Source organism: Hylobates moloch, unplaced genomic scaffold (assembly GCF_009828535.3).
Source record: "Hylobates moloch isolate HMO894 unplaced genomic scaffold, HMol_V3 SCAFFOLD_19, whole genome shotgun sequence".
Lineage (NCBI taxonomy): Eukaryota > Metazoa > Chordata > Mammalia > Primates > Hylobatidae > Hylobates > Hylobates moloch.
In genome coordinates, this window is record NW_026652294.1 from 32295860 (window position 1) to 32316696 (window position 20837).

Here is a 20837-nt window from a genome sequence, read left to right on the forward strand (position 1 = left end):
TTGATCATATTATTTGAAGAGAAACCTCATCATATCCCACATAGTCAAATCGTCTCGAAACTTTCTGCAGCTTCTGGTAGATGAGGAACGTGACTGCGTAGCGCCTACCGCCCCAAATGCTATTATAAATTACAAGTCAGCAGGGTGAGCTTTTCCGTGTCCGCTCTTCAAAATGAACGGAAGAGCAGGAAGTGTGGTTGGTGAGAACCACGGAGATGTTTGTCATCTCGGCACCGTCCATACCTGTCCCCCCGTGGAGCCACTAGCACTCAGCATAGCTCCCTTCTCAATTTCCTATTTGATTGTTATTTCACAAGGGCTTTTTTTTCCCCTTCTCGGCTGCGTGGAAAGCTCTGTTTCTCAGCAGAACTTTCCACTGCCCAGTTATAAACCCCTCGTTGATCACTTTCCTGCTTCAGGAAGTCCCCACTGAGCCCCGGGCCAAATGACAAGGAGGGGAGAGGAAATATTCGCAATGATGTGAGAAACTCCCAGCCTGGAAAAAGAGATCAAAGAAAAAAGTCAGACGGGACTGTTCTGCAGGGAGCCTGGCACACGTGAAGCCTCGCTCTAAATTGGCCCGGACTGGTCCACAGCGGTAACATCACCTCACTGGGAATCCAGCAAGCCAGGCACGTCCACAGCTCTGCAAACAGCCTCAGCCCCACTGCCACCGACCAGCCGCGTCCACAGCAAAAGGAATCGTGTCCGACACTAAGAAACTGTGACCACCTGGTACCAAGATGCCTTTATATAGAAACGGACTGTGGCTTGCATTCTTTCCCCCAACCAGCTCCTGAAATGAAAGGGTTCCGTTGCACAATGAAATAAGTAACAGCAGGGAGAGAGAGAGGGGGAGGTAAATTGTTTGGAAAGTAGAAGACAGGGTGGAAAAGATGAAATTCAAGACAGATGTGTGAGACCCGCAAACATATGTCTTTGAATTTATGCATCCAAGTGATTGATGTAGAATAAGAAAAAACAGCTACAAGCCCAATATAGAAATAAATATAGGAGTAAATACAGAACAAAGTATCACGTTCCCCTCTTCTTCCAGACCAACATCAATTCCCATCTCTCTTTCTGCTACATAAAGTTGTTACAAAATGGGGCGAGTGAAGGATTGAAGATGAAACACTATGAATTAAGCGGAGGTTCTCTGTGGCCCCTGACGCCCTCAGGAGGACGTCAACCCCTGAAGATTCATTTCCAATTACTGAACATTGATTTCCTTTTTTTTTTTTTTTTTTTTGAGACGGAGTCCTGCCGTGTCGCCCAGGCTGGAGTGCAATGGTGCGATCTTGGCTCACTGCAACCTCTGCCTCCTGGCTTCAAGCAATTCTCCTGCCTCAGCCTCCTGAGTAGCTGGGATTATAGGCACCCAACACCATGCCCGGCTAATTTTTTTGTATTTTTAGTAGAGACGGGGTTTCATCATGTTGGCCAGGCTGGTCTCGAACTCCTGACCTCAGGTGATCTGCCCGCCTCGGCCTCCCAAAGTGTTGGGATTACAGACGTGAGTCACCGCGCCCGGCTGATTTCTTGTCTCTAAAAGGTACTGCTATGGCTTAACACGAGCATGATTTAAAAAATAGTAGCATTTGCCAGGTTCATGCCTGGCCATTAAGAAAAAACAAAGCAGGAAATTTAGATGGGCGTTCCCATCAAAACACAGAAGTCCAGGCTCTGGCCGGAAAGCCATTTTTACAATGCAGTATTCGTGCGTGTCACTTTACTTCCAAACAGCGAACTCAAAGGGGCCACCACACGACTGGGTCCAAATGCCTCCTACTGAGAGACACAGGCAGCTTGCCTCCCTGGTTACCTTCTCTGTTCGAGGCTTCAGAAGCTAACAAGAAAGCAGACAGCAGCAGGAATGGCCCTAGATGTTAGATGCATCAGACAGAGAGGCTGAAGTGTGGTCTGAGGACGGATCGCCGGGGGTGGTGGAGATGACGGAGGTTTTTCTGGATAGGCCAAGTGCCTGTCCACCACTCAGTAGGACGTCGGCTCCACACCACACATGTGCCTGGTCATTTTTCATCAATAAACATTTATTGAGCATCTCAAACCTACCAGGCATTTGTGCCAGACGGTATGGGGTCAGATCAAGACAAAGGTCTTCGCCTTCGAGAAACCTGTCTGGTATGTAACAGGCTCAGGCTTCCTCTCTAGACCCTCCCCTGGGATGGTGGTCCCCACCCCACCCACACCCTTTGTTCCACGGCAGGCAATCGTGGTGGGTGTGCACGCTTGATCTAAGACCAATCACGCTCTCTCCTGGGAATTCAGAAAGTGGATACAAAGACAGATTCACTAAGACCGGAGCTTCCCAGCTGGGCGTGGTGGCTCATGCCTGTAATCCCAGCACTTTGGGAGGCTGAGACAGGTGGGTCACCTGAGGTCAGGGGTTAAGACCAGCCTGGCCAACAGGGTGAAATCTCATCTTTACTAAAAATACAAAAATTAGCCAGGCGTGGTGGGCGCCTGTAATCCCAGCTACTCATGAGGCTGAGGCAGGAGAATCGCTTGAACCTGGGAGGCAGAGGTTGCAGTGGGCTGAGATTGCGCCATTGCACTCCATCCTGGGCGACAGACAAAGAAAAAAAAAAAGACGGGAGCTTCCTGACCAGTGTGCTAGGAGCAGGCTCCAGGAGGGCACCGCACTGACCCTCTCAGCCTCAGGGGCCGCTGGACTCCCTCTTCCCTCCCTCCACGTCCTTGTCCTCTGGCGGCCAGGTACCTCGTCCCTTTATCTCCACAGACAAGCAATCATCATTTCCTAAACGTGGCAGGATGCAGAGCAGGTAGAGGAGTGCTGAAGAGCTGACAGTGGAGGTGAGAACCATAAACTCACGTCAAGGGCAGGCAGGGGTCGCCCTGCTGGGCCAGGGACAGCAGAGAGAAATGAGCTGACGGAGAGGAGGACAGATAAGGAGGGGCAGGAAAGACACCAGAGATCAGAGAGGAGTGAACGAGAGAAGCTGCAGAGGCCCCAAGGAGCCCGAGAGCGACCTGCTCCTGAAACCCCAGGCTGGTCCCTCTGCATCCCAGCTAGGTGCCGTTCCTGCATCCGGAGGCCCCTGAGATGAACAACCGTGTTCGGAGGGTCTAACCCAGTCCACGTAAGGCAGCTAGAGTCCATTTCTGCTCCTCGTAAACAACTCCTAACTAAGGCACGTGGGTCTGTGTGTGTGGAGTCCGAGCACGTCACTAAATCCTCACTGCTTAGAACACCAGAAACAGAAAAGCAAAATCACCTGACGGACGCTCTCAGCCCTTTCAAATCCCTTTCTCAGGGATCATTCTTCCGTCTTCCCCATGCGCCCCAGGGCCTGGGGAGGAGACACCAGCTCCTGTTCCCAGGAGGTGTGCAGAGGAAGGAGCAAGATGACGGCTTCAGACAAGGGAGCAAATGAGTTTCCCGGACCTCCTGCTCCCTGCAGCCAGCAGCCCATTTCTTAAGTGGGAGCCTAAGATACACAAACGTTTCACATGAGTGCGGACACCAGAAAAGTCAGTCCACTGCTCCGACCTGTGGGTCCAAGGAAGGTGGCCGTGAGCAAACTCACAAACTTGCCAAGAAATGCCATTCTGTGAGTTCCCACAGTAGTTCCTCCGGGAAGGTTTTGCGAGCTCACTGTCTCCAGGGGGGCTGGGGGGCACCCGGTTTTGCTCACTCGCTCTCTGCAGGGGGGCGGCGAGGGGGGCCCGGGAGCTGTGTCAGGAGGGACGAAGGTGGGAGGTTTCTTCTGCAGACAAGACGAATGGCCACACGTCCCTTAGAGCACACTCCCGAGGTAGAATCACACACGTGATATTCAGAAGCAGGCATAGTACATCTCCCCCAACTTTAGTTTTCAAAGGCAGTTCAATGAGGGGGCTGCTGTCGGCGGACAATCCCTGCCAGGTGTGTGGGTACCTTCCCGTGCGCTGGTTCCAGACGCCGCCAGTGCCACAGAACCAAGACGGGCAGAGGGTGGAGTTTCTGAGGTTGCAACAAAACTTGACCTTCTCCTCCAGAACAGAAACGTCCCAGTGAATCAGACCCGGACGATGCCACTAATCACTTGCTTAGGAAACTTAAAACTGCTGAGGCCTTCGGAACAGAAACCACACACAAACGGCTTCTCCATCAGGAGCACGGCTTCCTGGGACAGGCTGACTGCTTTAAAGAGCATGATAATCCTGTCAACTTTTAGCAGAACCGAACTGCTAAACATCAACAAGTTTCAACCTGGTCTCCAGACCACCCAGAGAAAGGTCTGTGTCCAAAAGCTGGGGGATGCGGTGGGGAGGCCGGGGTCCAGCAAGCCTGAGCTCCGCTTTCCACTTGGCTCCGGCTCCACCCAAAGTTCCCCGGCTGAAATGAAGACGAGCAACCCAAGCCTGCCTGCTCCCGGGGGGCAGCCTTGGGCTGCAGATGGGAGAGAAGGTGCTTAGAAGGCATGGGTGGGGGCGGGAAGCAGAGGGGCTGAAGGGCTACAGAATGAATCTGAGGTGACTGTGTCACCCGGCCACAAGAAAGGGCAGGTGGAAAGAGCAGGGTGGCAAAGTCAGCCAGGCTGGGAACATCCCTTCACCTCTCTGAGAAGCTACTTCCCCTGCACACTGGGAGAAACCCTCGTGCTCGCCTCATAGGCTTGCTATGAAGATGAAGCCAGATGTGAAATCCAGATGGCTGCTCCCAGCACCCAGTTTCCAAGCTCAGGCGTCCACATATATCATTTACAATTTGTGCCCTCCTCACTCAGATGCTTATTTACTTATTTTGCTTTGAATAGACTCCTTTAAAAAAAAACTATTTTGAAAGGAAATTTTATGTTGCTATCGTAAGTGGAGAACCAGCATCACTCGCCATAAATAGAGGCTAAGAGTCAAAATGAAAAGAACAAAGAACAAGCCATTATTACAAGTGATCTGACTCGCGTTGCCTGCGGAAAGCTGAGGTCGGCTCTCTCTAAGGAATGGAGATTAGCAAGTTTTCCAGTGGTTTAAAGATGGCGCCACAGTGAGACTTTCTCCTGATCTAACCAGAGACTTGAAATGGAGAGTGGAAAAAGCACGCTGTAGCTCAATTAGGGGCGCCAGTCTCAGGAACAGCCCTGCCACCCTAATCTCTTAGGTCGTGTGCCAACGGGGGCAGTGGCGAGAGTCTCAGGAACGGCCCTGCCACCCTAATCCCTTAGGTCCTGTGCCAATGGAGGCAGTGGTGAGAAAAGGGAGCAAGAATCCTGTGGCCCTGGCTTCTCCCTGCACGCCGGCCAAGGCCACGCAGCCTCTAGAAGGCTCTTGGCCAAGCAGCAATCCCTGCGGGCTTAGTCCCAGCTCTTCTGCCATCCGGGGGCATACAAAAATTAGCCGGGCGTGGTGGCACACACCTGTAGTTCCAGCTACTCGGGAGACTGAGGCAGGAGAATTGCTTGAACCCAGGAGGCAGAGGTTGCAGTGAGCCAAGATCACACCTCTGCACTCCAGCCTGGGCGACAGAGTGAGACTCCGTCTAAAAAAAAAAAAAGAGTTTAAAATTTTTCATCTAGAAGCTGAGCGCAGAGGTCACACCTGTAACTACAAGCGCTTTGGGAGGCCAAGGCGGGAGGGTCAATTGAGCACAAGAGTTTGAGACCAGCTTGGGCAACATAGCAAGACCCCATCTCTACAGAAAGTAAAACGTTAGCTGCGTGTGGTGAAACAAACCGGTAGTCCCAGATAACTGGGAGGCTGAGAAGGGAGGATCACTTGAGCCCAGGAGTTTTTGAGGCTGCAGTGAGCTCTGATCACGCCACTGCATTCCAGCTTGAGCAACAGAGCAAGACATTATCTCAGATAAATACATAAAGAATTCTCACATACCAACAAAGAATAAGAAGAGAGGCAGCCTTTGAATCCCCCGGGTCTGACAGCGCCCAAGGGGCTCCAGGACAGCTGTGCTCAGGGTTACAAGCAGAGGGAAGGAAATGTTTTCCACCCAATCCAAGATACCTTCTCTATGGCCAGTAAAAACCTGACTGCTCCCCGGGATCAAAATGTGGGTAAAATTTCCCCCAGATTTATCTCTTAAGTTCTATTCATGCATAGGTTTGTTGAAAAGTTTTGTCTGAATTAGCAGAACTCTCTCTCTCTGAAAATACACCGCAGAAGGAGGCAGCCCTCCCATTCTCCAGCAAGTACAGGCAAGGTCCCATCTGATCCACCAGTTCTGGCAGCCGAATACCCACAAAGTTTAGCTCTGCCATGGGATGTGTATAATAAATTAAGTTTAGGGGAAAAAATCATAAAACAAGCCTCTGAGTCTGAGGACTCTGTGTACCTTGGCAGGAGAAATGTGTGTGTTACAACAAACCCTATCCAGTGTGCCAGGGAACTCAATCAAACCCAGCAGACGATGATTCCCGTCATGAGACAGGCACCTCCACAGCCGGCCCTGGGGGAGATGAAGATAAGAGGGTCCAATCTAGGCCGGGCGCCGTGGCTCACACCTGTAGTCCCAGCACTTTGGGAGGCCTAGACGGGCAGATCACAAGGTCAAGAGATCAAGACCATCCTGGCCAACATGGTGAAACCCCGTCTCTACTAAAAATATAAAAATTAGCCAGGCACGGCCGGGCGCGGTGGCTCACGCTTGTAATCCCAGCACTTTGGGAGGCCGAGGCGGGCAGATCACGAGGTCAGGAGATCGAGACCACGGTGAAACCCCGTCTCTACTAAAAATACAAAAAATTAGCCGGGCGTGGTGGCGGGCGCCTGTAGTCCCAGCTACTTGGAGAGGCTGAGGCAGGAGAATGGCGTGAACCCGGGAGGCGGAGCTTGCAGTGAGCCGAGATTGCGCCACTGCACTCCAGCCTGGGCGATAGAGCGAGACTCCGTCTCAAAAAAAAAAAAAAAAAAAAAAAAATTAGCCAGGCATGGTGGCGCATGCCTGTAATCCTAGCTACTCGGGAAGCTGAGGCAGGAGAATCACTTGAACCCAGGAGGCGGAGGTTGCAGTGAGCCGAGGTCACACCACTGCACTCCAGCCTGGCAACAAAGTGAGACTCTGTCTCTAAAAAAAAAAAAAAAAAAAAGGGTCCAATCTCTCCTTGCATTTGCCAAAATTATTTTGCATCATGGCCGAGGACAGAAAAAGCCTAAAACCCTGAGTAAGAGGAGATGGACATTCTAAAGTCAAAGCCTCTGCAGACACAAAACAAACCACGGGAAACCTTGCTCACGGAGGTCTTTCCCTCTGGGACTCCGGCTGGGTGTCTTCTGCTAGGAGATGCGTCTTAAGGCACTGCAGGGCATGCTTTCCAACGGGAGTCTGTGGATGAAGTAGGGCTCCACTGGTCTTGCTAAGCACTTGCCTTTTTCCCCCTCCGATACTGGAGTACAGGCACCCACCACCACCCACTAAAATTTCCTATTTTAGTAAGAAGGTCTCTCCATGTTTGGTCAGGCTAGGTGATCCTCCCACCTCAGCCTCCCAAAGTGCTGGGACTACAGGAGTGAGCCGCCAGCCACGCCCAGCCTACTGTTCACATTTCTACCAATATCCTGTTCACAACTGCCTAGGTTTTCTCCGAGACAGCTGAGGCTTTCTCTACAGCGCTCCTCTTTTCTTTCTGAGCCCTCCCCAGAACTGCCTTTCACATTCTGTTCAGGGCAACGGAGGCCTTTTCGATCATGAACCTCAAAACTCTTCTGACTTCTACACGTCACCCAGTTCCAAAGCTACTCCCAGCACTTCAGGTATCAATTACAGCAGCACCCCCACTTCTCAGTACCAATTCATTTGTGTCTGAATCCATTCAAGCTGCTGTAATAGGACAGTGCAGACTGTGTGGCTTAGGAACACAAAAGTTTCTTTCTCACAGTTGTGGTGGGCAGAAGTCCAAAGTCAAGGCACCAGTGGACTCAGTGTCTGGTGAGGGCACGATCCTCACAGATGGCACCTTCTTGCTGCATCCTCGCATGGTGGACGTGGTCTGTCTTGGGCCTTTTCTTTTTCTTTTCTTTTTTTGAGATGGAGTCTCGCTCTGTCGCCCAGGCTGGAGTGCAGTGGCGCAATCTCAGCTCAATGCAACCTCCGCCTCCTAGGCTCAAGCAATTCTCCTGCCTCAGCCTCCCGAGTAGCTGGGACTACAGGCGCCCACCACCACCACACCCAGATAATTTTTGTATTTTTAGTAGAGATGGGGTTTTGCCATGTTGGCCAGTCTGGTCTCGAACTCCTGACCTCAGATGATCTGCCCGCCTGGGCTCCCAAAGTGCTGGGATTACAGGTGTGAGACACCACACCCCGCCTAAACACCAACTATTCTAAAGCTGAAGTTAAGGATTTTTTTTAGACATACCTAAAACTACTGTGAAACCTCTAGTTTTCAAGAATATTCTAAAAAGCTGAGCATAAAAGCTGTAGCTCTCTTTCTCAGTGGTCACCACCACCCCAGATATCACCAGGGCCATCAAAATAGGGCAGGGGCAAGGATCTTCTAAGTGGAATTCCTCATCCATACCCGGTAGAGGCCTCCTCTAGGTGGCATGAGCATCCCTCACTAAATAACACTGAATAGAAGAGTGAGAAGTTTATTCCTTTTGTAGTTTTCTTTCGGTCCTTCCAATTACTTTAAGAGAGGAGTCTTGGTTTGATGTCAATAAATTACTAACATTTCTCTAACACCTGCTCATCTTCCTTTTTAACCAAAGATATAAATCCTTTTTTTTTTTTTTTCTTTGAGAGGGGGTCTCGCTCTGTCGCCCCAGGCTGGAATGCAGTGGCGCGATCTCGGCTCACTGCAGCCTCGACCTCCCAGACTCAAGTGATCCTCCCACCCCAGCCTCCCGAGTAGTGGGGTCACAGGTGTGCACCACCACACCTGGCTAACTTTTGTATTTTTTGTAGAGACAAGGTTTCACCATGTTGCAGCTAATTTTTGTATTTTTTCCATAGAGATGAGGTTTTGCCATGTTGCCCAGGCTGGTCTTGAACTCCTGAGTTCCAGGGATCCACCCACCTTGGCCTCCCAAAGTGCTGGGATTACAGGCATGAGCCACCACATTCAGCCTAAATCTAAATTTTAAAAATGAGTATATTTAAAGAAAAATTTAAGTAAATGGTAACATAGCTGGTATTCTGACATGAAAGAACCACAAAGGTGATACTGGACGGCTGAGCTATAGAAAACAGCCCTATGGGCCAGGCGCGGTGGCTCACATCTGTAATCCCAGCACTTTGGGAGGCCAAGGCGGGTGGATCACGAGGTCAGGAGATCGAGACCATCCTGGCTAACACGGTGAAACCCCGTCTCTACTAAAAATACAAAAAAATTAGTTGGGCGTGGTGGCGTGCACCTGTAGTCCCAGCTGCTGGGGAGGCTGAGACAGCAGAATTGGTGTGAACTCGGGAGGCGGAGCTTGCGGTGAGCTGAGATTGCGCCACTGCAGTCCAGCCTGGGTGACAGAGCAAAACTCTGTCTCGAAAAAAAAAAGAAAAAAAAAAGAAAACAGCCCTATGGCTTACACAGGAAGGGTCTGAGATTCTGGTTCTCAGGATCAGCTATGACCAGAGGAAACTTGATAGAACAGACTGGAGTTCCTGTTCTTCCCTCACTGTTAATTTGCTCGGTTGCCCCCAGGCTTCTCTTTCTATCCCATAGCTAGCCAAGGGCAGGCAGAGGCCAGTTTTCTGGGTTTCTGGACTCTACTTTGCAGGCTCTCTGGCATGATAAAAATGGATCCCATCCACCAAGGAGGAACCGACAACATGATTTACTATTGCAAGGATCTGGCTCAAAGGCCACGGCACCTCCACTGTCTGGGAGAGTATCTTTACCAAAAAAACTTGCCACTCAAACGGAGCAAGTCATTCCAGGAGATGCTTTCAGACCCAGTTTCCCGTCCAGCTCTAGTCTGAAAATGAGTCCTTCTCAGTCTGACCTCACAACCATATTTCACGGACCCCCTCCCCTGAGATGTGTTTATCCACGTTGACCAATGGTTCAAAGCAGTTGTTTGGAAGTGGAATAAAGAGTCACTCTCTAAATTCACCAAAGGAGTTAAGACCAGAAATACTACAGCAGTTCCGACTGAGGTCACGGGGAGTTTAGGGGAAATTTTTGGTTTGGGTTTTCTCCTAGTTTTAATTGCTTATAAAAGCTCCTTAATGTCAAGTAAAGAACAACAACAAATGTAAAAAGTTAACTTCCCCAAGATGTTTATTCAAAAGAAAAAAAAATGGTTCCCAGCAACCCTTATGCAGGACGGAGGGGATTAGGACCAGATAATCTCGCATGAAAAGGAAAGGGAAACACAAACTACTCAAATACAAAACAGCAGCTGCACGGACGGGCCTGCCAGAGAAGCAACTGATCTGCTCAGCCACGATCTGGTTCACGGATCCCAGATCTGCTCCGGGGACACCACAGTCAGCTCCACTCCACTCCCGTCAAACGCGATTCAAGGGACCACCCAAACCAAACTCAGGCTGCCTCCTTCTCTCTGAAAGGCCTGGCCCTCAGGCCATTCCAGACACCCCTTCGCTATCCTCCACGGGGTACTCTGCCTTTTCACAGATGACTAAACAACAGGCAAAACCCAGCAAATTAACAGAGTGAGGGAAGAGCAGGAACTCCAATCTGCTCTAACGTGTTTCCTCTGGTCATAGCTGATCCTGAGAAGCAGAATCTCAGACCCTTCCTGTGTAAGCATCAAGAAAAGGGCCCAAGACAGAGAGGTGTGGGTTACTTTTGCAGTAAGGAAGTTAGAAAGGGTGAGTCAGAAACTAAGGAAAATGCTCACCTCTGGCAGTGAAAGTGAGCCTTCTCTTTGTATATTATTTTATATACTTCTAACTTTAGAAAAATTTATTATTATTATTATTTAAGACAGAGTCTTGCTCTGTTGCCTAGGCTGGCACGCAGTGAGCTGATCTCAGCTCACTGCAACCTCTGCCTCCTGGGTTCAAGCGATTCTCCTGCCTTAGCCTCCCGAGTAGCTGGGATTACAGGCGTGTGCCACCACGCCCGGCTAATTTTTGTATTTTCCATAGAGACAGGGTTTCGCCATCTTGGCCAGGCTGGTCTCGAACTCCTGACCTCAGGTGATCATCCACCTTGGCCTCCCAAAGTACTGGGATTACAGGCATGAGCCACCGTGCCTGGCCTATATAGTTTTGACTTTTGAACCCCGTAAACATTTTACTTACTAAAAGAATAAAATCAAGTAAAAAGTAGGAGCAAACAGCAAGTCCTAAAGTTTAATATGAACAGAAACATGTGACCCTAACTCTAATAATAACTATTACCTATCTAGACAAAAAGGCAAATAATTTAAGTGACTTTTGGATCTAGCTGACTACTCCTCCTTACTTGGATGTGATCTAAGGACAAAGAGAACTGAAAAGAAAGTTTGAACTTGACTTGTTAGGATTACTGCTGGCCACGATTATGGATGGTGCAAATCTGTAAACAAGGTAATCACGGTAGGACGAGAGGAACACAGATACAGACTAGGGAAGTAAGGAAGGGCCCTGGGCGGCAGGTTCTGAGTGCAACGTATCAGTATCAACTCAAGATTTTAAAACACATTTAAATTTCTCAGCTCTTTCTTTTTTTTTTGAGACACCGTCGCCTACACTGGAATGCAGTGGCACCATCTCAGCTCACTGCAACCTCCACCTCCTGGGTTCAAGGATTTGTGTGGCTCGGCCTCCTGAGTAGCTGGGGTTACAAACAAGTGCCTCTATGCTCGGCTAATTTTTGTATTTTTAGTAGAGATGGGGTTTCACCATGTTGGCCAGGCTGGTCTTGAACTCCTGAACTCAGGTGATCCGCCCACCTCGGCCTCCCACAGTGCTGGGATTACAGGCGTGAGCCAACGCGCCTGACTGTTCTTTGCTGTTTCTATTGAAGGTGCCTGGAGGCAGTGAGGGGCCCAGCAAGGAACACACTTCATGCCCAGATGTTGGTTTCTAAGGACCATCCCTCCACCAAAGTGAAGGAGGGTTTCTCAGAGGAAGAGGTGTTTCCGAGACTAGGGGAGGGAGAGGCCAAGCTGAGCCTGAACATCTCACTGAGTGCCAGAAAAGCAAGCAAATGCTTACGGGATGCTGGGAACATGTGAAAAGACTCAAGAGCCATCTTGAAAAGACTCCCACTTACCAAATTTGGGATACAGTAAAAAATAGTGAAATTAATAAGCTACAGCAATAGATTTTTTTTTCTTTAATCCATGAGTCTGAAATGATACTAAACAATGGAGTGGGAGAACATGAGGGCTTTTTTGTTTGTTTGTTTTAAATTGAGACAGAGTCTTGCTCTGTCGCTCAGGCTGGAGTGCAGTGGCACGATCTCAGCTCACTGCAACCTCTGTCTCCTGGGCTCAAGCAATCCTCTCACCTCAGCCTCCCAAGTAGCTGGGATTACAGGCATGAACCACCATACTTGGCTAATTTTTTGTATTTTTGGTGGAGACGGGGTTTCACCATGTTTCCCAGGCTGGTCTCGAACTCCTGAGCTCAAGCGATCCACCAGCCTCAGCCTCCCAAAGTGCTGGGATTACAGGTGTGAGCCACCGTGCTCAGCCAATGAGGGGCTCTTCATAAAGGAATGTGAGGTAATAAATGTAGACGGAGCGACAATTTAAAGCCCAGGATTCTGCGATAATCAATGTAGAAACAGATTCAGGAGGCCAGGCATAGTGGCTCACCCCTGTAATCCCAGAGCTTTGGGAGGCCAGGGTGGGAGGCTCCCTTGAGACCAGGAATTCAGGATCAGCTTCGGCAACACAGTAAGACCCCATCTCAAAAACATAAAAATAAAAATAAAACTTAGCTGGGTGTGGTGGCACATGCCTGTAGTCCCAGCTACTTAGGAGGCTGAGGAGGGAGGATCGCTTGAATCCAGGAGTTAGAGGCTGCAGTGAGCTATGATTCTGCCACTGCAACCCAGCCTGGGTGATGCGGCGAGACCCTGTGTCTCAAAACAAATAAAACAGATTCATGAAAGAATCATCACATATCAGTGGATGTTAAGCCACTGGGTAACAAGTTACTGGGACGAGAACATTCCCACGGTCCTAAAGGATCACACCACTTACCGCTCGTTAGTTACAAAGGAGAAACTACCTTTACAAAGTAGAGTGATCCGGCAGACACTATCACAACCAAATGTTTAACCTCAGCATCATCAATAACAGGACGGAACTACGATGTGGCTCCTGGTGAGATGCAACAGGAGCTCTGCAGCATTCCTGCCAGAAATGTTTGGCCTGGATGTAATCATGAGGGAACCATTTGACAAATTCAGACTCTGGAAAATTCTGCAAGACAATAGACCTATGCTCTTCACGTAGCAATGCTTCATTTCTTGGGTATGATAAGGGTATTACTGCTATGAAGGGAACACCCTTGTTTTTAGGAGATAATGAAGGTTTAGGAATGAAATATCATGATAAATATACTCTCTTTTCAAATATCCCACAATATACTCGGGGGATTGGTTCTGGGACCCCCACGTATTCCAAAATCCGCGTATCCTGAAGTCCCACAGTCGGCCCAGCAGAGCCTGAGTGTAGGAAAAACCAGCCTCTGCATACATGGGTTTCACATCCTGTGAATACTGCTCTGTTCTCTTTGTTTTTTTGAGACGGAGTCTCGCTCTGTCACCCAGGCTGGAGTGCAGTGGTGTGGTCTCAGCTCATGACAACCTCCAGCTCCTGGGTTCAAGCGATTCTCCTGCCTCAGCCTCCTCAGTAGCTGGGACTACAGGTGCCTGCCATCACGCCTGGCTAATTTTTTGTATTTTTAGTAGAGATGAGGTTTCACCGTGTGAGCTAGGATGGTCTCGATCTCCTGACCTCATGATCCGCCCGCCTCGGCCTCCCAAAGTGCTGGGATTACAGGCGTGAGCCACCACGCCCGGCTGCGTTTTGTTTTGAGACAGGGTCCCACTCTGTCCCCCAGGCTGGAGAGCAGTGGTACCATCACATCTCACTGTCGCCTCGATCTCCCTGGCTCAAGAGATCCTCCTGACTCAGCTTCCCGAGTAGCTGGAACCACAGGTGCATGCTTCCATGCCCAGCTAATTTTTAATATTATTTGTAGAGATGGGGGTCTCTCTATGCTGCCCACGCTGGTCTTGAACTCCTGGGCTGATGCAATCCTCCTGCCTCAGCCTCCCAAAGTGCTGGGATTACAGGCGTGAGCCTCTGCACCTGGCTCACACTGTGTTTTTGATTCACATTTGGTTGAAAAAAGTCCACATGCAAATGGACCCGTGCAATTCAGACCCACGTCATTCAAGGATCAACTGTCCTTCAGGGAAAAACACCCACTGTTCACACAGAGCTCTGTGAGGTTTATGTCAGGCTCATACAGTGTGCTCCCCAGATCAGCAGTGGCAATGCCTGGGAACTGAGCGAGGAAGCATGTTTACCATTGCTCAGTTCTGGTGAAGGGACATGTTTACCGTCGATCGGTTCCGTGTGAAGGACACGCCACCGCCGATCGGTTCCGTGAAGGGATTACTTGTTACCGGGCCGACCGGTTCGGTGAAGGGACACGGCCAATAGTTCCGGTGAAGGGACACGGTTACCGTCGATCGGTTCCGGTGAAGGGACACAGTTACTGTTGCTCGGTTCCGGTGAAGGGCACAGGATAGGCATTCATGGTACTTGTCTTCAACTTTTCTGTAGGTCTGAAATTTCCCAAGATAAAAAGTTCGGAGTGGGGAGAGTAAGTCTTAATCCATTTCCTTCTCAGGGAATCAAAACCATGGTTCTTCAGATTGTTGATTCTCAAATTTGCCAAAATGTAGGGGAGTGCCAGCTTAGATCCATCTGCGTTCCCTAGTTCCATGTCCCGTGGGACAAGACACCAGCCTCAATGGTATTAGTTCAGGAGGGCGGATTGCATGGAAAGAAACAGAATCGAGGAACGAAGTGGGCTCTGCGCATTCTAACAGCTGCCTCGGGAGTATAGGCTGTTTCTCCCTGATAAACATCGGTGAGACCAACATGAGTGTGAGGCTTTGCAGGAACTTGCCCTGCATTTCTTCCCTCTCCAGATAATTCTCTGGTCTAACATTTCAGAAGGCTTTTGACCAGACTTCCACCCTGAGATCCCTTCCTACCTGATTATAACAGAAACCATCAGGGCCCCATTGCCCACTCGGAGGCTCCTCTAATTAACGGACCTCTAAGGAATGTGTTTGGCATTAAAGGGGCAGAGGAGGGTAAAGTTAAGGAAGCTGCTACAAATCTCCTGAAAACGGAGGCGACCTAGGCGATGTTCCCTCAGTCTGCTGCCCAGGGAAGGGCCAGATGCCCCGAACCCTTCTCTCTCATTCAACACGGATGAAAAGATAAAGAATCCAGAAACTAAAGGGCAGATTCTGGAATTTACCTCCTGCTTAAGCTGTCCTGGCAGTCAGGCTCCTGGATCTTGGACCTAGACCCACGCCTGGTTTTATGTAAAATTAGGAGATGGGACTACACAGGTCATCTCGTCCACACGGATTGAACAGAGGAGAAACGCACAGCTCCCGGAAGTCATCTTTCCCGCTCGGTATCGTCCATCTCCCCTCCCTGTGCTCCTTCAGTGGAAGCGCCTTGGGTGGTACCCTCTGTATTAGGGAGCAATGTTTTCTGGGCAAGGGAAACTATTGGTATTACAGGCTGGCTGTCAAAAGCTGGAGTTACACTTTTTTTTTTTTTCTTTTTTGAGACAGAGTCTCGCTCTGTCACCCAGGCTGGAGTGCAATGGCACAATCTTGGCTCACCGCAACCTCTGCCTCCTGGATTCAAGTGATTCTCCTGCCTCAGCCTCCTGCGTAGCTGGGATTACAGGCATGCACCACCACGCCCGGCTAATTTTGTATTTTTAGTAGAGACAGAGTTTCTCCATGTTGGTCAGGCTTGTCTCGAACTCCTGGCCTCAGGTGATCCACCCGCCTCGGCCTCCCAAAGTGCTGGGATTACAGGCGTGAACCGCCGCACCCGGCCAAGTTACACATTTTCTATAAAGCAATGACACTCTCTCCCCTCCAAGAAGGACCTTGGCAATGTCTACAGAAGTTAATAATGTCTGTTATTCTTTGGCTTAGCAATTCCAATTCACAGATATGCATGTGTGAAGTGTGCAAAGACAGATGTGCAACAATGCTGCTAGGCGCTGTGGCTCACACCTGTAATCCCAGCACTTTGGGAGGCTGAGGCGGGCAGATCACTTGAGGTCAGGAGATTGAGACCAGCCTGACCAACATGGAGAAATCCTGTCTCTACTAAAAATACAAAATTAGCTGGGCATGGTAGCACATGCCTGTAATCCCAGCTACTTGGGAGGCTGAGGCAGGAGAATCGCTTGAACCCAAGAGGTGGAGGTTGCAGTGAGCCAAGATCGTGCCATTGCACTCCAGCCTGAGCGACAGAGCAAGACTCTATCTCAAAAAAAAAAAAAAAAAAGTATGTGCAACAATGTTTATCATAGTATTATTTGCAACAGCAAAAGGAGAAGGAAGGAGTGAAATACCATTTATCAGGCAGTGGGCAAGTAAATTACGCTCTATATATTCAATAGAATACAATGCTGTTATTGCAACAATTAAAGCAGATTGGCGTGTGCCGACAGGAAAAGACTGGCAAGATATTAGATTTTTTTTTTAAATCAGACGTTTCTTTTGTAAATAGGACAGACAATATCCGTCACATACATGTGTAAATGCACAGAAGATATTTCAGAAGGATGTACATAAGAAACTTAAGGCTGGGCGCAGTGGCTCACGCCTGTAATCCCAGCACTTTGAGAGGCTGAGGCAGGAGGATCACCTGCACTGAGGAGTTCAAGATCAGCCTGGGCAACAAAAGCCGTCTCTACAAAAAATACAAAAGTTGGTGGCGGGCGCCTGTAGTCTCAGGTACTCAGGAGGCTGAGACAGGAGAACCCTTGTACCCAGGAGGCGGAGCATGCAGTGAGCTGAGATCCCGTCATTGCCCTCCAGCCTGGGTGACAGAGACCCTGTCTCAGTAAATAGATAAATGAAACTTGAGAGAGGATAGCTGAGGAGTCGTACCTCAGTAACATCCTTCAGTACCATGTAGCTGTTTTAAGTACGTGCGTGGAGTTCTGCTTTTATAAAGAAAGAAAAAGTCCTGGCAGCCTCTGACATTGTTCAGTTTCAGCCCAGACCCTGTCAAGCAAGGACTTTTTAACTGAATCAGCAATTAAACTGCTAGATGTGAACTAATCTGGTTTGCGATCTGAAAATACATATTCTTAGTGAAACAAATGATGTGAGCATGGGTCAGGGCAAGGCCAACGTTCAAATACTGCAAACCCTCAGCTGGTGCCAGCCACACGCTGGGGTCAGAACATGTGAGTGGAAACAGTTCCCAGGAAAGAAAACTGATGCCAGCTTGGTCAGCAAGTTCTCGGGGTTCTCCGGGGAATCCTCCAGCTTGGTCAGCAAGTTCTCGGGGTTCTCCGGGGAATCCTCCAGCTTGGTCAGCAAGTTCTCAGGGTTCTCCAGGGAATTCTTGCCAGTCCCTTGCTCAGAGTAGGGCTTGCCCAGCTACGAAAATATGCTCTCCTGTTGTTGAAGGAGAAGTTCAGCAAAACTATGTAGATAAATGACACGAAAAGTTTTTTCTCAAAGCCTGGGAGAACAATAGTTTGGCCCTCTGAAGAATCCCAAACTTGTGGTTAATAAGAGAAAAACAGACAGTTTAACACGTGGAGGATTGAAAAATCTAAACAGGCCAGGCGCGGTGGCTCTTCCCTGTAATCCCAGCACTTTGGGAGGCCAAGGCAGGTGGAACACCTGAGGTCAGGAGTTCAAGACCAGCCTGGCCAACATGGCAAGACCCCATCTCTACTAAAAATACAAAAATTAGCCAGGTGTGGTGGCGGGAGCCTGTAATCGCAGCTACTTGGGAGGCTGAGGCATGAGAATTGCTTGAACTCAGGAGGTGGAGGCTGCAGTGAGCCGACAGAATGAGACTCCATCTCAAAAAAAAAAAAAAAAAAAATTCTTAACAAATGTCTTAGCAGGCAATTACCTTGCAAAGAGTGTGCAGAAGCTGTTCAGATGTAAGTGGCGGTCCTGTGTGGTTGTTCTGCCTTGTTACTAATGACCTTCAGAGTGAAAGGAGCATGACCTATTCCGGGGACACAGCAGGGACGTGTGTTGTGCTCCAGCAGAGCTTGTGCGGCGTCCCATGCATCATCTCCTGGCTGGACACTGGCAAGAGCTCCAGTCAACTCCCTCCCTCCATTCTTGAGGCGGCTTCCCTGGGAACCATTCCCTGGAATTCACCTCTCCTCCAGCCTTCACACGTGGGATTCCCCCCATCCGATCCGTCCTCTCCCAGAATTCCCCTCTCCTCCAGCCTTCACACGTGGGATTCCCTCTATCCGATCCGTCCTCTCCCAGAATTCCCCTCTCCTCCAGCCTTCACCGTGGGATTCCCTCTATCCGATCCGTCTTTCCCAGCAATGTTTATCTGACTCCAGCTCCTTGATGAGACTTGATGAGAATCACTGGGAAACTCCGACCGTCTGTCCCTGGAACTCTCATCCAACCAGCAGGGTGAGGGAGCTCCACCTCGGCTCTCACCCGCAGACTTAACACCTTTGCTCTCCCCAGGCACAGAAACTACCTTCTCTTTTTTTTTTTTTCTTTTTTTTTGTGAGACAGTCTCGCTCTGTCGCCCAGGCTGGAGTGCAGTGGCGCCATCTCAGCTCACTGCAACCTCCGCCTCCCGGGTTCACGCCATTCTCCTGCCTCAGCCTCCTGAGTAGCTGGGACAACAGGCACCCACCACCACGCCCAGCTAATTTTTTTGTATTTTTAGTAGAGTCGGGGTTTCACCATGTTAGCCAGGATGGTCTCGATCTCCTGACCTCATGATCCGCCCGCCTCGGCCTCCCAAACTGCTGGGATTACAGGCGTGAGCCACCGCGCCCGGCCGAGACTACCTTCTCTACATCGTGATCACCTCAGTGCCAGCACCGACCCCGGGCCGGGCCCACCATCCCGCCTGTGTTTGTAGGATGAGTAGATGAGCTGAGAAAGGAAAATGTCCAGATGCACAAAAAGGAAACCTCGGAAATACCTGCAGCCAGAGAAAGGTTCGGAAAACACGGAGGCCGAGTGGTGGAGCTTCCCAGGGCCCCAGGTGGAAGGTCTCCCAGGCTTTCTATCACTGCAGACGCCAGGTGGTGGCTGGGGCAGATTCTACCCGAGCCTCTTGCCTTATATTAAGTCCCACCCTCCACAAAGACAAACCTCTAGACTTGGGTGAACCCCACTGACCAGACAGTTCCTTCTCTCTCATCTCATATCCTGCCTCCTGTTTGTTAACTTCCCAGCACAGATCTGTTTCTCTGTAAAGGGCGGGCAGCCCTTACACACCCTGGGTTACATCAAAGGCCAGAACGAAAGGCCAGAACGGCTTAAGAGGGCCGACCAGAACAGGCTGCTGACATCAACCCGAGAGTGATCCAGCTTCTGACTCACCAGGCACCAGCTCATGCTGTCTGATCCAGGAGCTCCCACAAGCGACTTGGGGTTCCGGGGGGCTGCCTGACACATCTCTGCTCCGACCAACAGGGGTAGGGACCTACACAGATGACGAGGTGGAAAAAGGAAGATCTCTACACTTCCTGAGCTGCAAACAGGGCCATTTTGGCAAAAGCTCCTGTGTCCCTGTTCACATCCACATACTTTAAACTCTAAGTATTATTTCTGCAGCATTTAGACTTAATACTTTAGAAAGATACTGTAAGAATCGTTGGCATATGTAGGTTTTGATGAAATCACTCAGGGAGCCCTCCCCACTAGGGAAAGACTCCTCATTACAGGGCCCAGTTCTGTAAGTTCCCCGGAGAAATGAGTGAGGAGGGAAGGGGGACGTGGTCAGTCGTAAAATCTTGACGCTCTTTTTCACTTCCTCTACTCTTTCGTGTTCCACGGACAGTTAACAGCTGTGTCCTGCCAATTCTCCTCCAAGCCTCTCTGGAAACCAGTTCTTCGCCTCTGATCTCGGTTGAGAGCCGCCGACCCGCTGCCCAGAGTGAAAGGTGGCGTGCGGGAGCTCTCGTGTTTAGGAAGGAAGGGATGGTGCCAGGCGCTTGGTGCTTGCCTTAAGCCAGTAGTTTTCAACCGGGGGAGTGGTTGTGCTTCCCACGGACCATTTAGCAATGCCTGGGGACGTTCTTGGCTGTCACACTGGGGTGTGGAGTGTTACTGACACAGTAGGTAGAAGCCAGGATGCTGTCCACATTCTCCCATGCGCAGGACAGCTCCTCCCACAGCAAAGAAGTACCTGGCTCAGAACGTCAACAGCGCCAAGAAACCCCACACCAAGCCTCTCCTGGGGTTATTCCAGTCTCCATTTGGCCCCCAGACACTTTCTGATTCCAGTTCTTCAGCCCAGGAATGGAGGCAGTGGATTAGAGAAGAGAAAGTTCATCCAGCAAGATTCTCATTCTGTGAGTGTTACTAACGGGGAAAGCACCTTGAAGGCACCGTGGGACGTGGATGATTCATGAGCCTGAATCGTCTCACCGTTATTACGTGATCAGAGTGAGAAGGCCTAAGGGAGCATCACAGGATGGGAAGGGCCAGGTTGAATGAAAAATCCTGGCTGAGTTCAGTGGCTCAGGCCTGTAATCCTAGCACTTTGGGAGGCCAAGGAGGGAGGATTGCTTGAGTCCAGGAGTTCAAGACCAGCCTGGACAATATACTGAGACCCTGTCTCTACAAAAAAAAAAAAAAAATACAAATAATTAGCCAGGTGTGGTGACACGTGCCTGTAGTCCCAGCTACTTGAGAGGCTGAGGTGGGAGGATTGCTTGAGCCTGG

The 20837-nt window shown here is 49.9% G+C and overlaps 1 protein-coding gene across 2 annotated transcripts in view; it reads right to left on the reverse strand.

Moving 5' to 3' along the window:
* Positions 1–20837, reverse strand: part of NXN (nucleoredoxin) — a 171206-nt gene that overhangs the window by 44600 nt on the left and 105769 nt on the right. Inside the window, exon 1 of one of the 2 annotated variants that reach the window (XM_058431885.1) lies at positions 19491–19583. The exons of the other annotated variant lie outside the window; for it this stretch is intronic. Within the exon in view, the coding sequence (XP_058287868.1) occupies positions 19491–19565 (75 nt within the window). The 5' untranslated portion in view covers positions 19566–19583. Of the gene's footprint in view, positions 1–19490; positions 19584–20837 lie in introns of those variants that run through there. 2 annotated transcript variants of the gene reach the window in all.